This window comes from Ciconia boyciana, chromosome 4, assembly GCF_034638445.1.
Source record: "Ciconia boyciana chromosome 4, ASM3463844v1, whole genome shotgun sequence".
Lineage (NCBI taxonomy): Eukaryota > Metazoa > Chordata > Aves > Ciconiiformes > Ciconiidae > Ciconia > Ciconia boyciana.
The window spans coordinates 71,871,246-71,887,691 of NC_132937.1; the positions used below are offsets into that span (position 1 = coordinate 71,871,246).

Genomic DNA, 16,446 nt, shown 5'->3' on the forward strand with positions numbered 1-16,446 from the left:
CTGCCTGCCTTGCAGACCACAGGCTGACACCTCTCTGAACTGACACACCCATCGGTTAGTCGTGGGCTCCCCACCTTCCCTGTGGCAGGGTCTTTCTGGGACTGACACTTGAGAGCTGCAGCACGAATGACGAAGGAACAAATTTCGGATTCGGCAGGATGGCTCAGATGATGAGATATCTGCCCAGATGTGCTGAAATCTTGTTATTTACACTTCCTGACCTCATTTACAGTTGGTGGGGGGAAACCCAACACAACTTGTGTGTCATATCCTGCACATTGCTACATCACACCAGAGAAAGGGAAAACTTCTAAAAATTACTTCAATGCAGCCAGCTGCAGGTGAAACAGAAAGTAACCAGCCCACATCAGGACAAGTGAGAGACATTCACAGCTTTTGTGTGACCTGCTATTTGACTTCTGGCAACTGATGCAATTGCCAGATCCACCTGAAGGGCATATGCCAGAACCCGAGTCACCCAGGCTGAAGGAAAAGAAATAGTAGGCTGCAAGAGCACCATTGGGCCTTTGTCTCAGTCTAGAAGATGGGCAGTGCCCAGAAATAAGTGATGACCTGTTGAGTTACTACCTTAGGACACTGTTTTTGGAAGCCATGCAAGGGCCATGTCTGTTCCACTCTTGCAAGGACCCCAGAGACAGAAGGGGAGGAGAAAGGGACCATCTCAGAAGCAAAAAAAATTAACACGATCCTGCAGGTTATTCAACCAATGCAAAGCACCCAGCTTTTACTCCACACGCTGTGGATAACAGCGCACAATCAGTCTAAAATACCTCCTCCCTGAGCACTTCTGAAGGCACCACTCTGATGAGACACTCAAGGCCAGAAGAACTGAAAGCTTGAAGAAAGCAAGTAGATCAGTTCCTATACCACATATTCAAAGCACTTTTCAATCGAACTAGGCTCCAAAAGCTCAAATTGACATCCAAAATTAGCAACAATACCCTCAAGCACCTTATCAAAATGTTAAAGGCTCTCACTATCTTCTTGTTCTGCCTTCCCTCTGTATTTAATTTGGAAAGCATCAAGATTATTGCAAAAGTGCTACAGAGTCTGCCAGGAAGAAATCTGTATTAGAGTAGAGTGGAAATCTGCAAGGAGTGGTCTGGCTTGCATGTGTGAAACACAGCCTGCAGCCATGCACAACATGGAGATTAAAAAGCATTAAGTAACTCCCAGAGCACCGAAGGAGGCGTGGTTCACATTTAGAATTCACAGTAATCCCACACCGAACTGATTATGCGGTCATAAACCATAAGCGCCAACGTACAACAGCTTGAACTACAGTGCGCTCACAGCTTCCCTTTTTTACCCCTCTCTAACTTTTGCATTCTTCTGAAATCTTAGTATTCATATCTGAAACCAGAAGAAACCCGTCCCTCTACCATTTATTCAGTGTCAGATCTGGAACCCACACACCTCTAGAGAACAAGCCAGGGTCCAGCCATGTGCTGGGACGTGGGCTGGTGTAGCCAACACCACCGGCACGGCCACGCTTGTCAGCTCTTGCTTGAACTTGGCATCCTCAGAGTATTCTTGGTGGGGCTTGGCACTCAGTCCTTCCCCGTGTCACTTGGTGTGGAAGGATGTATCCGGAAGGCAGGGCTGCCATCCCAGAGCAGGGGAGCTTTCAATTGGGAAGGCTTTTTAGCACGTGGCGATGTTTACCGAGTAGCTCTCCTTTGGGAATATGCCAAGATGTAGCAACGGGCATAAGAATGATCACGGGAAGGAGAGAGAGTTGCCTTTTTCAACAGATTTTCTCCAGATGTGGCTTCAGAACAGTTTAAATGGCAAAAAGTTTTTACCATCGCTCGTTCTGCTGAAACAGAAAAGTCAAGACACGGGCAACTGGAGTCCCATCCCACAGTGCTGACAACTCCAGTCAGCTTCTCCTAGTAATGGCCTGAAATCTGATGTCACCAGAGCTGGACTTTCTCTTTGGCTCTTTTTAAAAGTTTACCTTTTGAGTCGCATCTGCTCTAGCATATAGGGAAGTTATCCTGAAGAGCAGCATTTTTACAAGAAGAAATTCTTCCTTCCTTGCACTTCAAAATGTTTATACAATCGAAGGAAGCAGCATATTAAGCTGATTATGATTAAATGAAAATTATTAAAAATATTTTTTAAAAAGTCCAGATCAACAAATTCTTATTGGATTTTCCAACAAAATGACAACTATGCCTTAAGCTGCCTTTTAAATTGCTTGCTGAAATAATGAAAAACACAGCCAAAAATATGAATATAAAGCAATTTTAATTTTCCTCTAGATATTTATATCAAAGAAATAAGACTCATGTCCAAGTACTGTACATACAATATCATTCTTATAAACTCTTTAGTTTAAAACACATGTACAAAATTGCACATTGCAGTTTGCAAAAAATCATAAATACCTTTTTGCATGTAAACAATTCCAGCACAAGGATCAATGTTATACATTCCAAAATGTCTAAGTGTCTGTTAAGAAACAAACAAAAACAAACAAAAACCCCACTGTGATCTCCATAAAGGTCCTAGTGTTACAAATCAATCATTAACAGATTTATAACTGATGTACTACACACAGGGATACATAAATGAGCACAAGGCAAGTCGCCTTTTAGTCGTAAGTATTTAAGACAGAGGCTTGGAATACAATTCTGCTGCCATTTAAACCCATGGTATCCATCCCACAGTATTTAGTGGTAGCAGGATTGAGTTAATTTTTCCAAGATTGCCAATCGCAGTATGCCTTACTTTTAATTCTTAAACAAGTTGGCTACCACTGAACAGTAGGAATTGGAAAATTATTGTAAACACAGTTATCACCGTTGTATATTCAGTAAGTTACAGTATTCTCCTAAACACATCACTAAATTAAGAAAATGTTTTACATTTAATCAAGTGCAAGATGCCAACTAATATCGTCCACTTTGTCTCAGAAATAAGTATTTTTAATATAATACTACATAGTTTGTAAAAGTAATGTAAAAAAATTACAATGGACATAATCCTCAGTTCTATATTATTAAGCCCTGTAGCTTCTGTTTACATAAAAAAAAATCACCGCATCAGAAAAAAAGCTGTCAGAAGTGTCCTTGATAAACCTCTCCTGACCAAATCCAGCAAATGAGTAGCTACTGAATTTTGTTTCACTATTGTTACCTCCGCCTGTGTGCAATGCCCTTGCCAGCACACCTGTTTGAAGAGTTCCCAAGAATAATCAGGTTTTAAAAAAAAGGGGAAGTATTCCTGTATCCATACAAAGCCATTTGTTTTGTTGTTTGGGTTTTTTGTTTGTTTTGGGTTTTTTTTAATCTATTCAAATACTGTGATTCTTAAAAATTCTTCCTGAAGCAGAGATTTTGAAAGGGTTTCTCAGAGGCTTCCTCTGTGCCAGCTAATTTAATAAGGCAGAATAAGAAGGTACACGTAAACCCAACTTACAAGAACCCAGGAAAGGATGTAGGCAGACAACCACCCACCGACTAGTTGCATGTAAGCTGCTGGAAGAGCAAAGCCAAATCTGAACTGCTCTGTCTCCACCTTTCGTTTTGAACAGCTATCCTGAATGAGAGAGTTTCAGTGCCATGCCCGAAGGCCTGGGAAGAACCAGTTTGGATTTGAGAGCTGTAGGAAGCGGCAGTTTGCTCACACTTCTCCTTTTGGACAAAAAGAGAGCCTGGGGATGCTGGTGGCTACCCAGCAGGGAGGGGCTGCTTCTCCTTCTCTGGAGATCCCTTAGGTCCATTGATCAGCGTGTGGCACGGCTGTAATCCCAATGAGGACCACAGGACCGGCGTGATCCTAGCAGCAGCCCCAGCCCACGATATTGCAAGGCTTACAGTACTGCAGGGCATTAAGCATTTTCTGCATCACGGAAGTTCAGCAATAACCAGGCACCAGAAACCACCGAGCACTTTCAAAGCTGGGTCCTATTGCCCAAGAGCTCCCTCCTTTTTAGCTGACGGGAGTTAGTTGCTCTATTCAACTGATGCAAAGACATATTGCTCAAAGAATGATGGATTTCATCTTTCCCAGTCTGCACCTATCTGGAGCTGCTCCTTTCTCAGGGGGTCTGTTTAGAGTGACAGCATTAGCCATCACGAACACCACACAGTGAGGGCACATGTGTGGTCCCCTAAACCTCAGAAAAATTTTCAGTCTAGGCAGAAAGTGCAGGAAGAACAAGACAGCCTTAGATGAGCCACTCCAGGAAAGAGAAACTGCGCTGGAAGAATGTCCTACAACTCCACAGACTGAAGAATACAGAGAGCTGAAGAACTACTTCACCGAGATTTATTCAGCACTACAGACACAGCCTTCCTGGTAAAACCCTGCACAGGGGGCCTGAGGATTACCTTCAGACATGATAAACTAGAGGTAATCTAACAGATTAACTTGAGTTTTAAGGCCCAGCAGGCTCAGGACCTTTCACAGCAGAACAGCCCTGATACTGCCCTCTTTTAAGATCTCTATCCTTCTCTCCTTTTGACCTTAAGAAACCAGTAGACCCACTCCTAATTAAGAAGAGTGGGAGTGGTAAGGATCAGCGGCCAAATTTTGGTGGGTGAGAGGCCTATGCAGACTTGCTCATCATTTTCTATTTCAAAGCCAGGACTTGCACAATACTACATTGCAACACTTACTCCCTTCCCTTTGTCCCCTGCAAAGTAGCTAAGAGCAACCGAAGCAAAATCACTGGTGCAAGTACGCGTTTACATTGATGGCTCACACATCAGAACTGCACTAAGTGTCTCTGTAATTAACAAATAGCACTTTGCAACAAAGCCAAATGATTCTCCAAGATTTGCTTGTGTTGGGTCTTTTGTTCTGGGTTTGGGTTGTTTGTTTTTTTTTTTTTGGGGGGGGGAGGAAGGGGGCGGGAATTAACGAAGCTGAATATCTAATCTGTTACATATGGAGGAATGCTCAAGGGGCTCGCAAGAACTTGTTTTGCTACATGTTGAGCAACACCACATGGGAAAGCCTTGAAATTAGAGCAAGTGCTTGAAGACAGGGCGTAGCTGCCTTTTGGAGCTCGTCCTTCACAGGCCACATTTTATTAGAGAGCAGACCTTTGCATCATCAGTCAGCATTCAGACCTGGACTTCACTTGATGACATTTCAGTATGGTGGTTACCATGGCTTTAAATAAATAAGGGTAAGTGTGAAACTACCAGTCATCAGGCCAAACAGGGAGGGGCACAGTTTCCAAAGAAGAGAAGTTTAGAAGACACTTAAGCAGTAATAACAAAACAAAATAAGCTAAAAAGCATTCTGAAGAGCAATCTTAATTCTCAACAATTTAAACATACAATAAATATTACCATTAAATATTGTATCGGAGATGACTTTTGTTTTTCCCTTGGATTCCTTGTTTTTTCTTACTGTTGCTGATTCCTCTGGCTATCATCTCTAACTACTGCCCAGGGAAGAGAAAGGAATAAAAAAGTAGACTTTATTACACACTTTTGGCCTGCTGAGAAAGTCGTATCATTCCACAAAGATACCACAAACATACCAGCTTGTGCTGTGATTTCAGTTACAGTGTGCTCAGAAAGACTTTCAAACACAGCAAGGATTTACAATACCCATTTACAATATTACTGGCACTTAGGCAGCATTTTATGAATCCCTGTTCTGAAGGTGTCATCTTGCAGACTGTAAAGTGTCCTAGCTACTTATGGCCGTAGCTTATGTGACATATTATATATAACAAGATTATTTAACTCTCCAGTAGTCAGTATTTTCCCACTATTTCTGTCACCCTTCCATGAAAGATATTAAAAGACAAAATGGTAAAAGTTGGAAAAAACAAGAGTTCAACATCTGGCTCTATTCATTAAGAAGGGCAAGTTTTATACCAGTATCTTGTGCTGCTATCTTTCCCTAGCAGTTACTAGGGAAAAAGAAGGAGGGTATCCTAAATATGCTCTCTGGAACAGCCCATTAATTTTATTCTATGCCACCACGTTGCTTGTGTCCTGCATTACAAGAAAATCTGGAGATTTATGAAACAGAGGTGTGGGAAAGGTTCTCAAGCTCAACATGTTGTCCTTCAAAAGACTCAACGTGAACCACAAGACTATCTTTATAAGCCTTTTTTTTAAAGACTGTTCATTCTTAAAGGTCAATTTTCCATGTTGGGCAGGACAGCCACACATCCCTCAGGGAGGTGGGAAGCTTTCTGGAGAGGATAAGAAAATGGTAGCAAACAGTTCTACAGAGTTCAAGCTACTGGTTATGATTTTTCAAATGTTCAGTCTGTGGTCTAAGAACAGGGATGCAGTGAGAAGCCTGACTTTTAACAGCTTCAGCTTTCTCCATCTGTGACAGAAGTAGTACCACAATCTCACTGATTGTAACTGAACAGTTGCAAGAGATGCTTCAAGGTACTTAGCAGAAAGGTTTTCAAATTTATTTAAATAAATTTCAAGGGAAGAGTAAAATAGGACTTAATCTAGAAAAGTAAACAAACTTGCAAAACCAAAACCAAAATAAACAAAGACTGCAACCAAAGATTTTTTTTCTGGGATGGGATGGAGGGTCTGTTACTGCTCCCCAGTGACACAGATCTCCGGACTGTGTGGACCTTATTTAGGTGGCTTACAATTCCACCCTGAACTAGTTCTTAACCAGTAAGTAACAGTAGAAATAAATCTTATCAGTAGTGTGATACATATCAGAATCTAGCAGTGTATTAGTGCACAGTGAACTGGTCGTATCTATTATCTCCATGTGTTAGCAAGGCTTCATAGTCAACCATCACTCCAAAGCATTCCTACAGAAATCATAATTCCTCCAGAAAAGCCATTTAGCCAGCACACATACTCCTTAAACTATTGCAGACCATGTTTGTTAGTAGTACTAGAAATTCAGAGCAAAGCTCAATTTACAGCTAGCCATGCTATGGGTACAGACCTTTTGATAACAGACAAAAAAGCAAACGGCAGGTAGGTAATTATTTAGGGTGACTCCCTTGCAAACATTACTTATAATAACCTTCCCTTCACTTTGCAGCAAATTACTACATATGAACTGCAGCACTTCAGATTACATTAAGGCTAAATGTGACTTTAAAATAAATTATATTTTTGTGTTAATTTAGCATTGCATGATTTGACAGTCCCCAATTTGACTGGAAATCTAAAAAATCACCTTGCGATCACAGACAGAATTGCAGCTTAGTCTTCTTCTGGGAGAACTCAACCACAACAAAGAATATGAAGATGCTCCATCGTGCACTGCTGCAGCTAAGAAAATCACGTTCCTCCATTTGGCCATGCCCTTCTCTATGCATGCTAGTGTCTGTGCACAACACCTTGACATGCGTTTGTAGGTATCTGCGTGCTTCAGAAGAATTTGTTCATAAAAGTTGGGTTTGCTGGCTTATTCCATATCAGTGGCTGGCACTGAGTTGAGAGGATACCACCCAAAGCAGAACTCCAGCACAAGAACTCATGTCCCCTGCAGCCAAAAGACCAAGAGTCGGTGCTTTTACATCAGTGACACACTTTTGTCAAGACTACTCAACAGAAAGTTGCATTTCAAAACACACAGTGTTGGTGTGAAGATACAGATCCCAAGCTGGTTTCCTTCCTCTCCCCGCCACTGTTTCCTCAGCAGGACCCTGCAAAGAGAGCTAGAGCATGGCATTCTGGTTGACCTACATGCAGTGGACTGTTTCAACATCCAAGCAGAGATCCGGTTTGTGACTATATTGATGCAGAAAGTAAACCTTCTGGTATGCAATAACTTAGGAAAACTGCTTCCAGACTAAAGCAAGCAGCAAGGATTAATGCTTGTAGCAAGTCAACAGGATGGTGTCTCAGAAAGCCTCCCTCATTGTGAGTTAGGTGTTCTAGACTCTCTTAACAACACATGGCCAACAGCAGGTTCTCCACTGTGCACTCACTGTTGCAGTGTCTTTCAGAAATCTACATTTAGTTTGTCACACATGACCACTTCATGCAGAAGTTGCTTCTGCCCTACCTCTGAGTTACTACCAGCCATTATGAAGAGAGAAGTTTCACAGCACAAACAGCTGCAAGCCACTTCACAGGCAGGATAAAAAGAGAGAGATCTTTGAAACACAGGACAGGATTAACTACGAATTAGTTAAGACCCCTTGTCTCCCATAATGTACCGTACCGGCCTAGGTCTCCATAAGTTCAGATTTAATTCATCAACACCTTCACAGTAAAGTTTCACCATGTGCAGTAAAATTAACAAGTTTATAAGAAACTTTAGATTCTGCAGTTTGTCACAGGAACATTTATCATACCGCATCAGGTGCAGTAAACCCTGATGCACCCCCACAAGTGACTGTGGCATTAGAAAGGTCAGTCAACATTTGCAGGATTATTACGCACTGTGAAAGCTTTCTGTTCAAGGCTTTTTCTGCTGATACAGGTCTTCCCAAATGTTAAAAAAGGTGAATCCCTGACAGATTTTACTGTCCACCTCTGCTGGAAGATGCACAGTCACTGCACACAATACTGATCAGATGAAGTGACCAAAGAGTGTCAAAACAGCCTAGGAACTCTTCAACACTCTTTCTCAGTTTGCAGTAAAACTGCAAACAAAATACTTGGAAAATGGAAGTGGTTTTGTACAAATCAAATTTGTACACAGATATGTCATATTCCAATTTGTCTACTTGCTAAACATAGAAACTTAGAGAATCAAGTAAGGAAAGAGCAAAATTGTCCAGCAGCAGTTACATCTGCACATAAGAATAAACGAGAATGTAACTCATCACTTTTTCTTTTTTAACTCACACTCCAGAAGCAGAAGGACACAGCAAATGCATTGAAGAATGACCTATGCTACAAGTAGATGGAGGCTTTTTTCTTGCATATTAATTTCAGATATAGAGAAATTTTCTCTAAGAAGCTACTGGATTCAAATAGCCAAGACTCAGGTTACGGCAGCCAAGTCACTCTTTTCAGCAGAACTAGTAATTCAGACATAGCATGCATCTGTACTTCAGACACCACCGAACAACACTATACAATAATTCAGAAAGTATCATCGAGCTATGTAACTGATTAGAAATTAGTTGCCAAATAAAATTTCCACTTTAACAGCTGCAAACTGCAGAATGCCTCAGGGCTTAACTTTGGGAGATCACACTCCTTTGTCAAAGGTGAGACGGACACAGTCAATCAGATATTGAAATGAAGAAAAAAAGATGCCTCAGGACTCTTCCTTCACTAATGACATAAACACGAACCAAGATAACGGAGAACTGTAGTAGGGCCACCCTTTGATCTTGAACAGTGCATGATAGTCAATAGCGATTTATGACATGCAGTGAAGAGTCCAAATCCTTTGAGGCATTTACCTCTCGCAAGACCATCAAAGGCTCATGACAAAAATGTCACCACCACCAGAATCACCCCTCTCAGTAAACAGGACTTATCACCCCCAAAACACCTACACTTCTCAAGGTATGCAAAGTACTTGTGTTTTGGGAATTGCTCTCTAAGCCTGCCAAATGGGCTCGACCTGGAGTCACAGTGAAGGCTGTAGGAACCACTCACCAACCACCTGGACCTGCCTGGACGCCTTGTGATACTGACAGATTTCACTACCCGTTCCACGCTGGGGAGCAAACCAATCAACTTTTCTAGTAATGACATCATTTGCATCAGTTGTAGCAGAGTACTTTCCCTGCACTCACAGCAAGCAGGGGCAGATCTGATGGGAGCTCCTCCCTCTGCCCAAGGAAGGAACAAGACTTCCCTCACCACAAACACTCCTCCTCCCCAAGATAGAAAAGATCTGATAACAATTCAAAGAAATGAAAGTCATTTATGAATCAAACTATTTTGCTGTAGCACCTAAATAGGAAGGCACTTCACATCTAGATCAAGACATCGGTTCAAGTGCATTCAAAATCCGCTGATGAGCAGCAAGCGAGATGCGCACAGGACCAAGCATCCACCAACCAAAACAGACAAAGGAAGGGACAGCATAATCTCCAGAGCAGAGATTATACTAGGGCAAAGAAACAAAGAGGGATGTTTATTTGTCATGGGTTTGCACCTGGAATGCAAAACCAGATCAGAAGGGTGTGAGGGTAGCCTGCAAATCAAGTCACGCAGTGAGAATCTTTGTAAGGACTAGCAAATAGTGTGCACAAGTATTAACAAAACATGGTACAGTTCTGAAGGATGAAGAAAAACGCTAATAAGTGCTGAGGTTCCACTGAACACTAACTGATTTTTTTTTCTTTTTTTTTTTTTTTTACAGTGACACTTACACAGCCAACTTGCCTGCAGCTACTGAAAAGGAGCTACATTGATGCAAATCATATAAACAGTCCAGAAAGTTTTTACCCGGTATCTATCTTTTAGCATTTCACAGTGACCGAAGTTTTAGGCAGAAAACCAAAACCTAAAAGAAACAGACATGAAAAATGCTGCAATGAACTGAAGAAAAAAGTCAGGACAAAATAAAGAAGCCATATTTAAAGATTTAGGAACACTGCAGGGGTAAAAGTCAGAGTACTGGTACATTTTAGAAGACAGTAACAATCAAGCCTGACAGCTGCAGCAGGCAAGCGTTCCTGAGTCTTGTTATATTGGTTTAAACTGCTAGGTGCTTAGGGTATCCACTCCTATCTCTGCTACAGGTGCAGCAACCTCTAGCAGAATCAACAGGGGAAAAAAAACCCAGCACCCCACACTATCCTCAGATTTTGGTCATGTCAGTGTTAGATCCTGTGCCTTAGCCTAAATACCAGATAAAAGGCGGCATTTATGAAGCTAACCTGTCACTCTACAGAAAACACATTTCTTTTGGATAATTCTACTACCAGAACAGTAGCCTCTGGCAGAGAGCTGGAGCTGCCCGCCTCACTAGTAACCTCTCGTCAGTCATCAGAGTAACAGAGCTGGCCTGTCAGCGCTTCTACCACCTCACAGACATCAGCTAGAACATAAAGCAGGCTATCAAAGAAGTTACTACATGTGATCTTTGAGAGGCTGGATGCAGGACTGCTCTTGCAGAAAGTTCAAATGGGAGAGAGGTAACATGCGGTGGTTTCCAGATTTAACACTACCATGCTGAAAAGGGTGAGCTCATTATAACCCTGCCAGGTTATAGCCCATTACAGCCCTGCCCTTGGCTGGGAAGGGGAATTGCAGTGATTTCCTGTGTCTGTTGGATCCCCCACTTCTCCTTGGGCACTACTAATTTATTCTGACCAGAAATGGTAAAATAAGGAAAGAACAAGTACTGCACAGCTGCATTTATCACTGTCCTGTATCCTACCGCAAGATCTTTACCTAGCCCTATGCTCATTTACAAATACAAGAACTGAAACAGCAGTGTCCACCCATGTAATTTTTACAAATTTCTCCAGGATTCCTTAAAAAAACCCCACCTCACTACACATACAGTACAGCTAAGCATCTCACATCAATGCATCTACCAGGCGGCTTTACCTCTCTCACTAGGGAAAGCATGTTAAGTGGGGGGGGGGGAAGTCTTTATCAGTTTCTCCAGTCTTGCAGCATTTTTGCAGATAGGTGATGCCTGCCACATAGTAAAAAACAGTTATTTTTCACCCAGTTATTATATAACAGGCAGTGCTACGGACTATGCTGTCCGGTTCAGAATGCCTTTAAGAAGTCTTTAAACCTGTGTTAAGATCAAAATAATTTTGTTTCTGTTCATTAGTATTTCTAACAGCAGAAGGTACTGTTACAGGCAATCATTTCAACCACCGAAAAAGGCTCTGGTGACATGATTAAACAGTTATACAATGATTAATATGGCTTCTACCTCATTTGCATATGCATTAAGAAAAGAAATATCCTCAGACCATCTCAGCTACAATAACACAATTACTATGCATTGTCATGTCATTTCACACGTGTGCCAGGAATGACTATGCACTAAAAGAAAAAGCTCACACACTTGACTGCTGCAGCTCAACTTTCTGAACAGGTAACACTCACGTATCCCCAATAAAAGCAAGAAAAACTGTGAGTCTGTCCCATTCTTCTTGAATTTCCAAGCATCAAGTGTAGCCTTCAGAAGAAGTAAGAGATGTTTAACAGCTCCTGAGTGGGTTTAACAGATCTGAGCAATGGCTTGTACACATAAAGATGTCTATGCCCCCTTGGCTCCTCACACAATCCCCCATTTTCACCAGCTGGCACAGACACATATCCCCATGTAAGTTTTGCCTCTGAGTTCAAGCAGAGTTGTTAGCACAGTTTCTGTTAACAGAAACTGTTAGCACAGTTTCGAAGAGGGGAGCAGGCCCCGCTCTGCAGCTGGATCTGCTCAGGAGAAGCCCTGCCCTCCCCCAGCAGCAGGCCCGGCCCGCAGCCCCCCGCACCGAGGGGCTTCTGGTGGGGTGACCGTCACACTCTGACAGACCCTTCCCACTGCACCACGCCACAGGGCTCGACAGTGCTGCGATAGCGGCTATGCGCAAAATACACAGGTGCAGCAGAAGCAAGGTAGGCAGCAGTACCGAGCGAGGGATCTAAAGCTTTCAAAAACCTATTGAGGATTATGTCAAATCAGAGAAATAGTTCCTTCACTATTCTCTTCTACTAGTAAAATCTTGACAAAGAAATAAATCACACCAATTCTTCCCAACCAGAAAAACGTTTCGCATTCTAGCGCTGACTCTGTCTCTAGAGTACTGCAGAAAGTATCCTTAGAGCAAAGTAGACCAAGAAGCGAGATACACAGATTTCTGCTGAAAAAAGAATCTACTTCTCCATTATATTTCTGCGATTTATTCAAACAGAATACAACGGAATTACCACCCTTATCGCTAACCCACCCCAAATCTGAGCCCTTTTCTGTATAGCACTGAATTGTTACTGTACTACGTAAAGAGCAAACACTACTGGAATGTACACAGTGAAGGAAAAAAAAGTAAAGCTCTTCTTGCCAAGGTAACCGTTTTCACTACTAACGTGTTATCTAGAAAAATAAGGTCTAGGCAACGTCCAAAAGTGTTCAAGTTTCAATAAATAACTATCAATGCCCCAAGTTTGCACTGGCACAAGAAACATGGAGCGTACAGTTTAGAAAAGTATTTTCATATGACTGAGTCAGCAACGCATTTCATCCTGCTTAAGATTTACAGCAAAAATCATTTCCCTCCAGGGTTCAATTTTAAAACTGAAGCCGTGTAAGTGCAAGAGCACCCACACAGTTGTCTTAACTCTCAATGGCAAATTAAAGCTCTAGAGAAAGACGGTATTTTAAAAAAAGTTCTTTATCAATACCAAGAAAATATACATAGCCATATTCTGTTTTAAATATATATATACAAGCACATCTTTTTAAAAGGGTATGATTCTGGCTTTTTTTTTTTTTTTTAAGTTTGAAAAGCTTATCCATTGCTATACAGTTCAGTAAGGTGTATTAGGAAACACACTTTTTATATCCCCCATGAAAATAAAGTTGAATCTTTCTGTAAACAGGAATTTCCTTAATTTCCGAAATCTCTACAGACCTCAAGTATTTCACTGAAACAAACCAGCCACCTGTCCCAGAACCACCCACGGAGACCCTCGCTGCTGAGGGCAACATCGACAGACCTCAGGAAATGCGTAGCAACACCCGGCTCCTGCAACTGCCTTCTCCGGGCGCAAATAAATAATAATAATAATAATAATTAATAATAACAACAGAAGGGCGGCGGCGGGCGAGCACCTCGGCCCCGCGCTGCCCCGGCGGCGGGCGGGGACGGGGCCGGCTGGCGGCGGGCGTCCCTCCTCAGCAGGCGCTGGTCTCCGGCGCGGCGGCCGCCTCGGGGGCCGCTTCCCGCGGCTGGGCGGCGGCGGCGGCGGGCGGGGGGTGCCCGGCGGCGTTGATGTGGCAGCCGGAGGAGAGGTGGCTGCGGACGCGGCCCTGCAGCTGGGTGACCTGGGCGCGGAGGAGGTTGGCGGTGGCGGCCAGCTCGGCGTTCTGCCCCTTGAGCGCCTTCACCTTCTCCTCCAGCCGGGCGATGCGCTCCAGCTTCCGCCGGCGGCACTTGGAGGCGGCGATGCGGTTCCGCAGCCGCTTGCGCTCCGCCTTCAGCCGCTCCTGGCTCTCCGCGTCCAGCGGCGACAGCGACGGCGGCGTCGGCGCGCTGCTGCCGCCCTCCCCGCCCGCCGACGGCGGCACCTCGGGCACCGTCTGCGGCTCCTCCAGGGCCCGCGCCGGCGGCAGCCGACCGCTCCCCAGACCCGCTGCCCCGAAGGCCAGGCCCGGCGGCGGCGGCGGCGGCGGCGCGGAGGCGGCGGGGTAGGCGCTGCCCGAGGGGCTCAGCGGCCCCGCGGGGTTGAAGCCGCTCAAGTTGGTGTAGACGGCCGGCGGGTCGGCGGCGGCGGCGGCGGCGGCGGGGGCTCCCGGCGGCCCCGGGCGGGCGGTGCAGCAGGGTCCCGGCGTGGAGAGCGGCGGCGGCGGCGCCGCCAGGAGCTGGTTTTGCTTGTGCAGGTCGGCCAGGGCCTTAACGAAACCGTCGGCGAAACCCTCCTGCTCCTGCGTCACCGGCTGCCGGTAGAGAAACGGCCCCGCCGCCGCTGCCCCGCCGCTCCCCGCCCCGGGCGCCGCCGGCCCCGGGCTGCCGGACTCCAGCCCCGCGCCCCCCTGGATCAGCAGCTGCTCCAGGTCGGCGGCCGGCGGTAGTTTCAGCAGCGGCAGCTCCGCAGCCGAGCCCAGCGCGGCCTCCGGGCCGCCGCGGGCCGCCGCCGTCGCCCCGCTGCCGCCCGCCGGCTCCGCGGAGCCGGCGGCCGGCGGCGGGGCGGGGGCGCCGGCCGGCGGCGGCTGTAGCAAGCGCAGAGCAGCCGCGCTGCCGCGGGCGCCGGCGGGCGGGCGAAGGGCGAAGGGCCCCGGCAGCGGCGCGGGGGCGGCGGCCGCCAGGTCCCGCTTCTTCCCGGCGCCCAGCAGCAGCTTCTGCCCCGCCGCCGCCGCCGCATCGGTTCCGGGTCCGCCGGCGGTACCGAAACCCGGCAGCGGCACGAAGTCGCGCAGCAGCTCCAGTCCTTCCTCGGGGTAAAACGGCGCCTCCATCTTCACGGCGGATCGCCCGCTACGCCCGCCGCTCATGCTGCCGCCCTCGCCGGCCGGCGGCGGCGGCGGCTCCGGTGCGGCGCGGGGCGGGCCGGGCTGAGCGCCTGCTCCGCGGGGCCCGCCGCCCTCGGCTGGCAGCGGGGACTGAGCCGCCTCCCGGCGCCGCCGGCCCCACGCCACGCCCCGGGCCCGCCGACTGCCCGCCCCGCCGCCGCCGCCGCCGCCGCCTCCCCTCCGCCGGTCCCCCCGCTCCTTCCCCCGCCCGCCGGGCTTGCGCGAAAGGGCTTCCCGCCGCAGCCCCGCCGGGGCGTCCGTGGGGAACCCGCGCTGCTTTCCCCCCGAAAACTCGCCCCGCGGCTGCGGTGCGGGAGAGGAGGCGCTGCCGGGGGCTTGGCCCGCGACGAGGGGTTTCCCGTGGGCATCACCCGGGGATGCTCCAGCCGCGGCACGCGGCCTGCAGGAGGAAAGCGAGCGAAGCCCACGCGTGGTGGCTGCTGTGGGCAGGTGCTCGTGCGTTGGGTCAGTGACAGATGGGCAAAGGGTAGCGCGGGTGTCGAGGGTTAACGCTTCCCGACCGCGGGCTGGGAAGTCTGCCGGGAAACGCTCGGCCGTCCCGCCTTGTCAAAGCAAAAGCTGCTCGCAAGAAGGACATGGATCTGACGTAGCTTTTCTTCTGAAAAAAAAGTTCAGAGAAAGGGTTTGAAAGAGCTTAGACGTCTTGTCAATGCTACTGAAACGTGAAAGTACTGGGGGTGGTATTCAGTTTGGGGGTGGTATTTATTTGTTATCTTCACTTGAGACAATTCCCCCTGCTCCTCTCCCAGTCTCCGAAATTCTTAGAAGATGAGGAAATTGCTTTCCACCCAGTCTTTTAAAAATCCCTTCTGCTGGGGATACTAATGTGATCCTGACAGAGCTGCTGAAGCTCTCTTTGAAGTCCGCTTGCTGACTGGAGGCCTCAGTGGCTCGTCTCCACGTTCACCCGTTCTCCCCATCCATGGTGGGATCCGCCAGCATCCCCTCCGTTAGGCATCACCCTTCTGCAATCTACGCGTGCTTTCTCCCCAGACATTTCCTCTCTGCGCATCAAGACCAAGTGCCTCTTCTCCCAGGGTCTCGCGGCACTGCTGAGCTCTGCTGCAGCCCCACCGGTGCATGGCCACGCTGTGCCCCCACGGTGCCTAGGTTCCCTCCAAAACCGGGGGTGGGGGAGGAGGCAGAGACACCAGTGTCAAGTCAGGAAGGACTTTGCCCCAGCCATGCCACTTCAGATCCACAGGAGAATCAGGGTCTAAGTGCACTAACTAAGGCCTTGATGACCTTGACTCACCTTCCTTGGGGCCCTCAACTACACACCCTGCCCATGGGGCAGGAGCTCCATTTCAACTCAGCCCGGAGCCTTCAGTC

At 46.9% G+C, this 16,446-nt stretch overlaps 1 protein-coding gene across 1 annotated transcript; it reads right to left on the minus strand.

Moving 5' to 3' along the window:
• Positions 1-2,286: 2,286 nt before the first annotated feature.
• On the minus strand, positions 2,287-15,208 carry LOC140650998 (transcription factor Jun-like). Its single transcript, XM_072859980.1, has one exon. The coding sequence runs from the start codon at positions 15,073-15,075 to the stop codon at positions 13,759-13,761; it is 1,317 nt and encodes a 438-aa protein (XP_072716081.1). The 5' UTR covers positions 15,076-15,208; the 3' UTR covers positions 2,287-13,758.
• Positions 15,209-16,446: the final 1,238 nt, after the last annotated feature.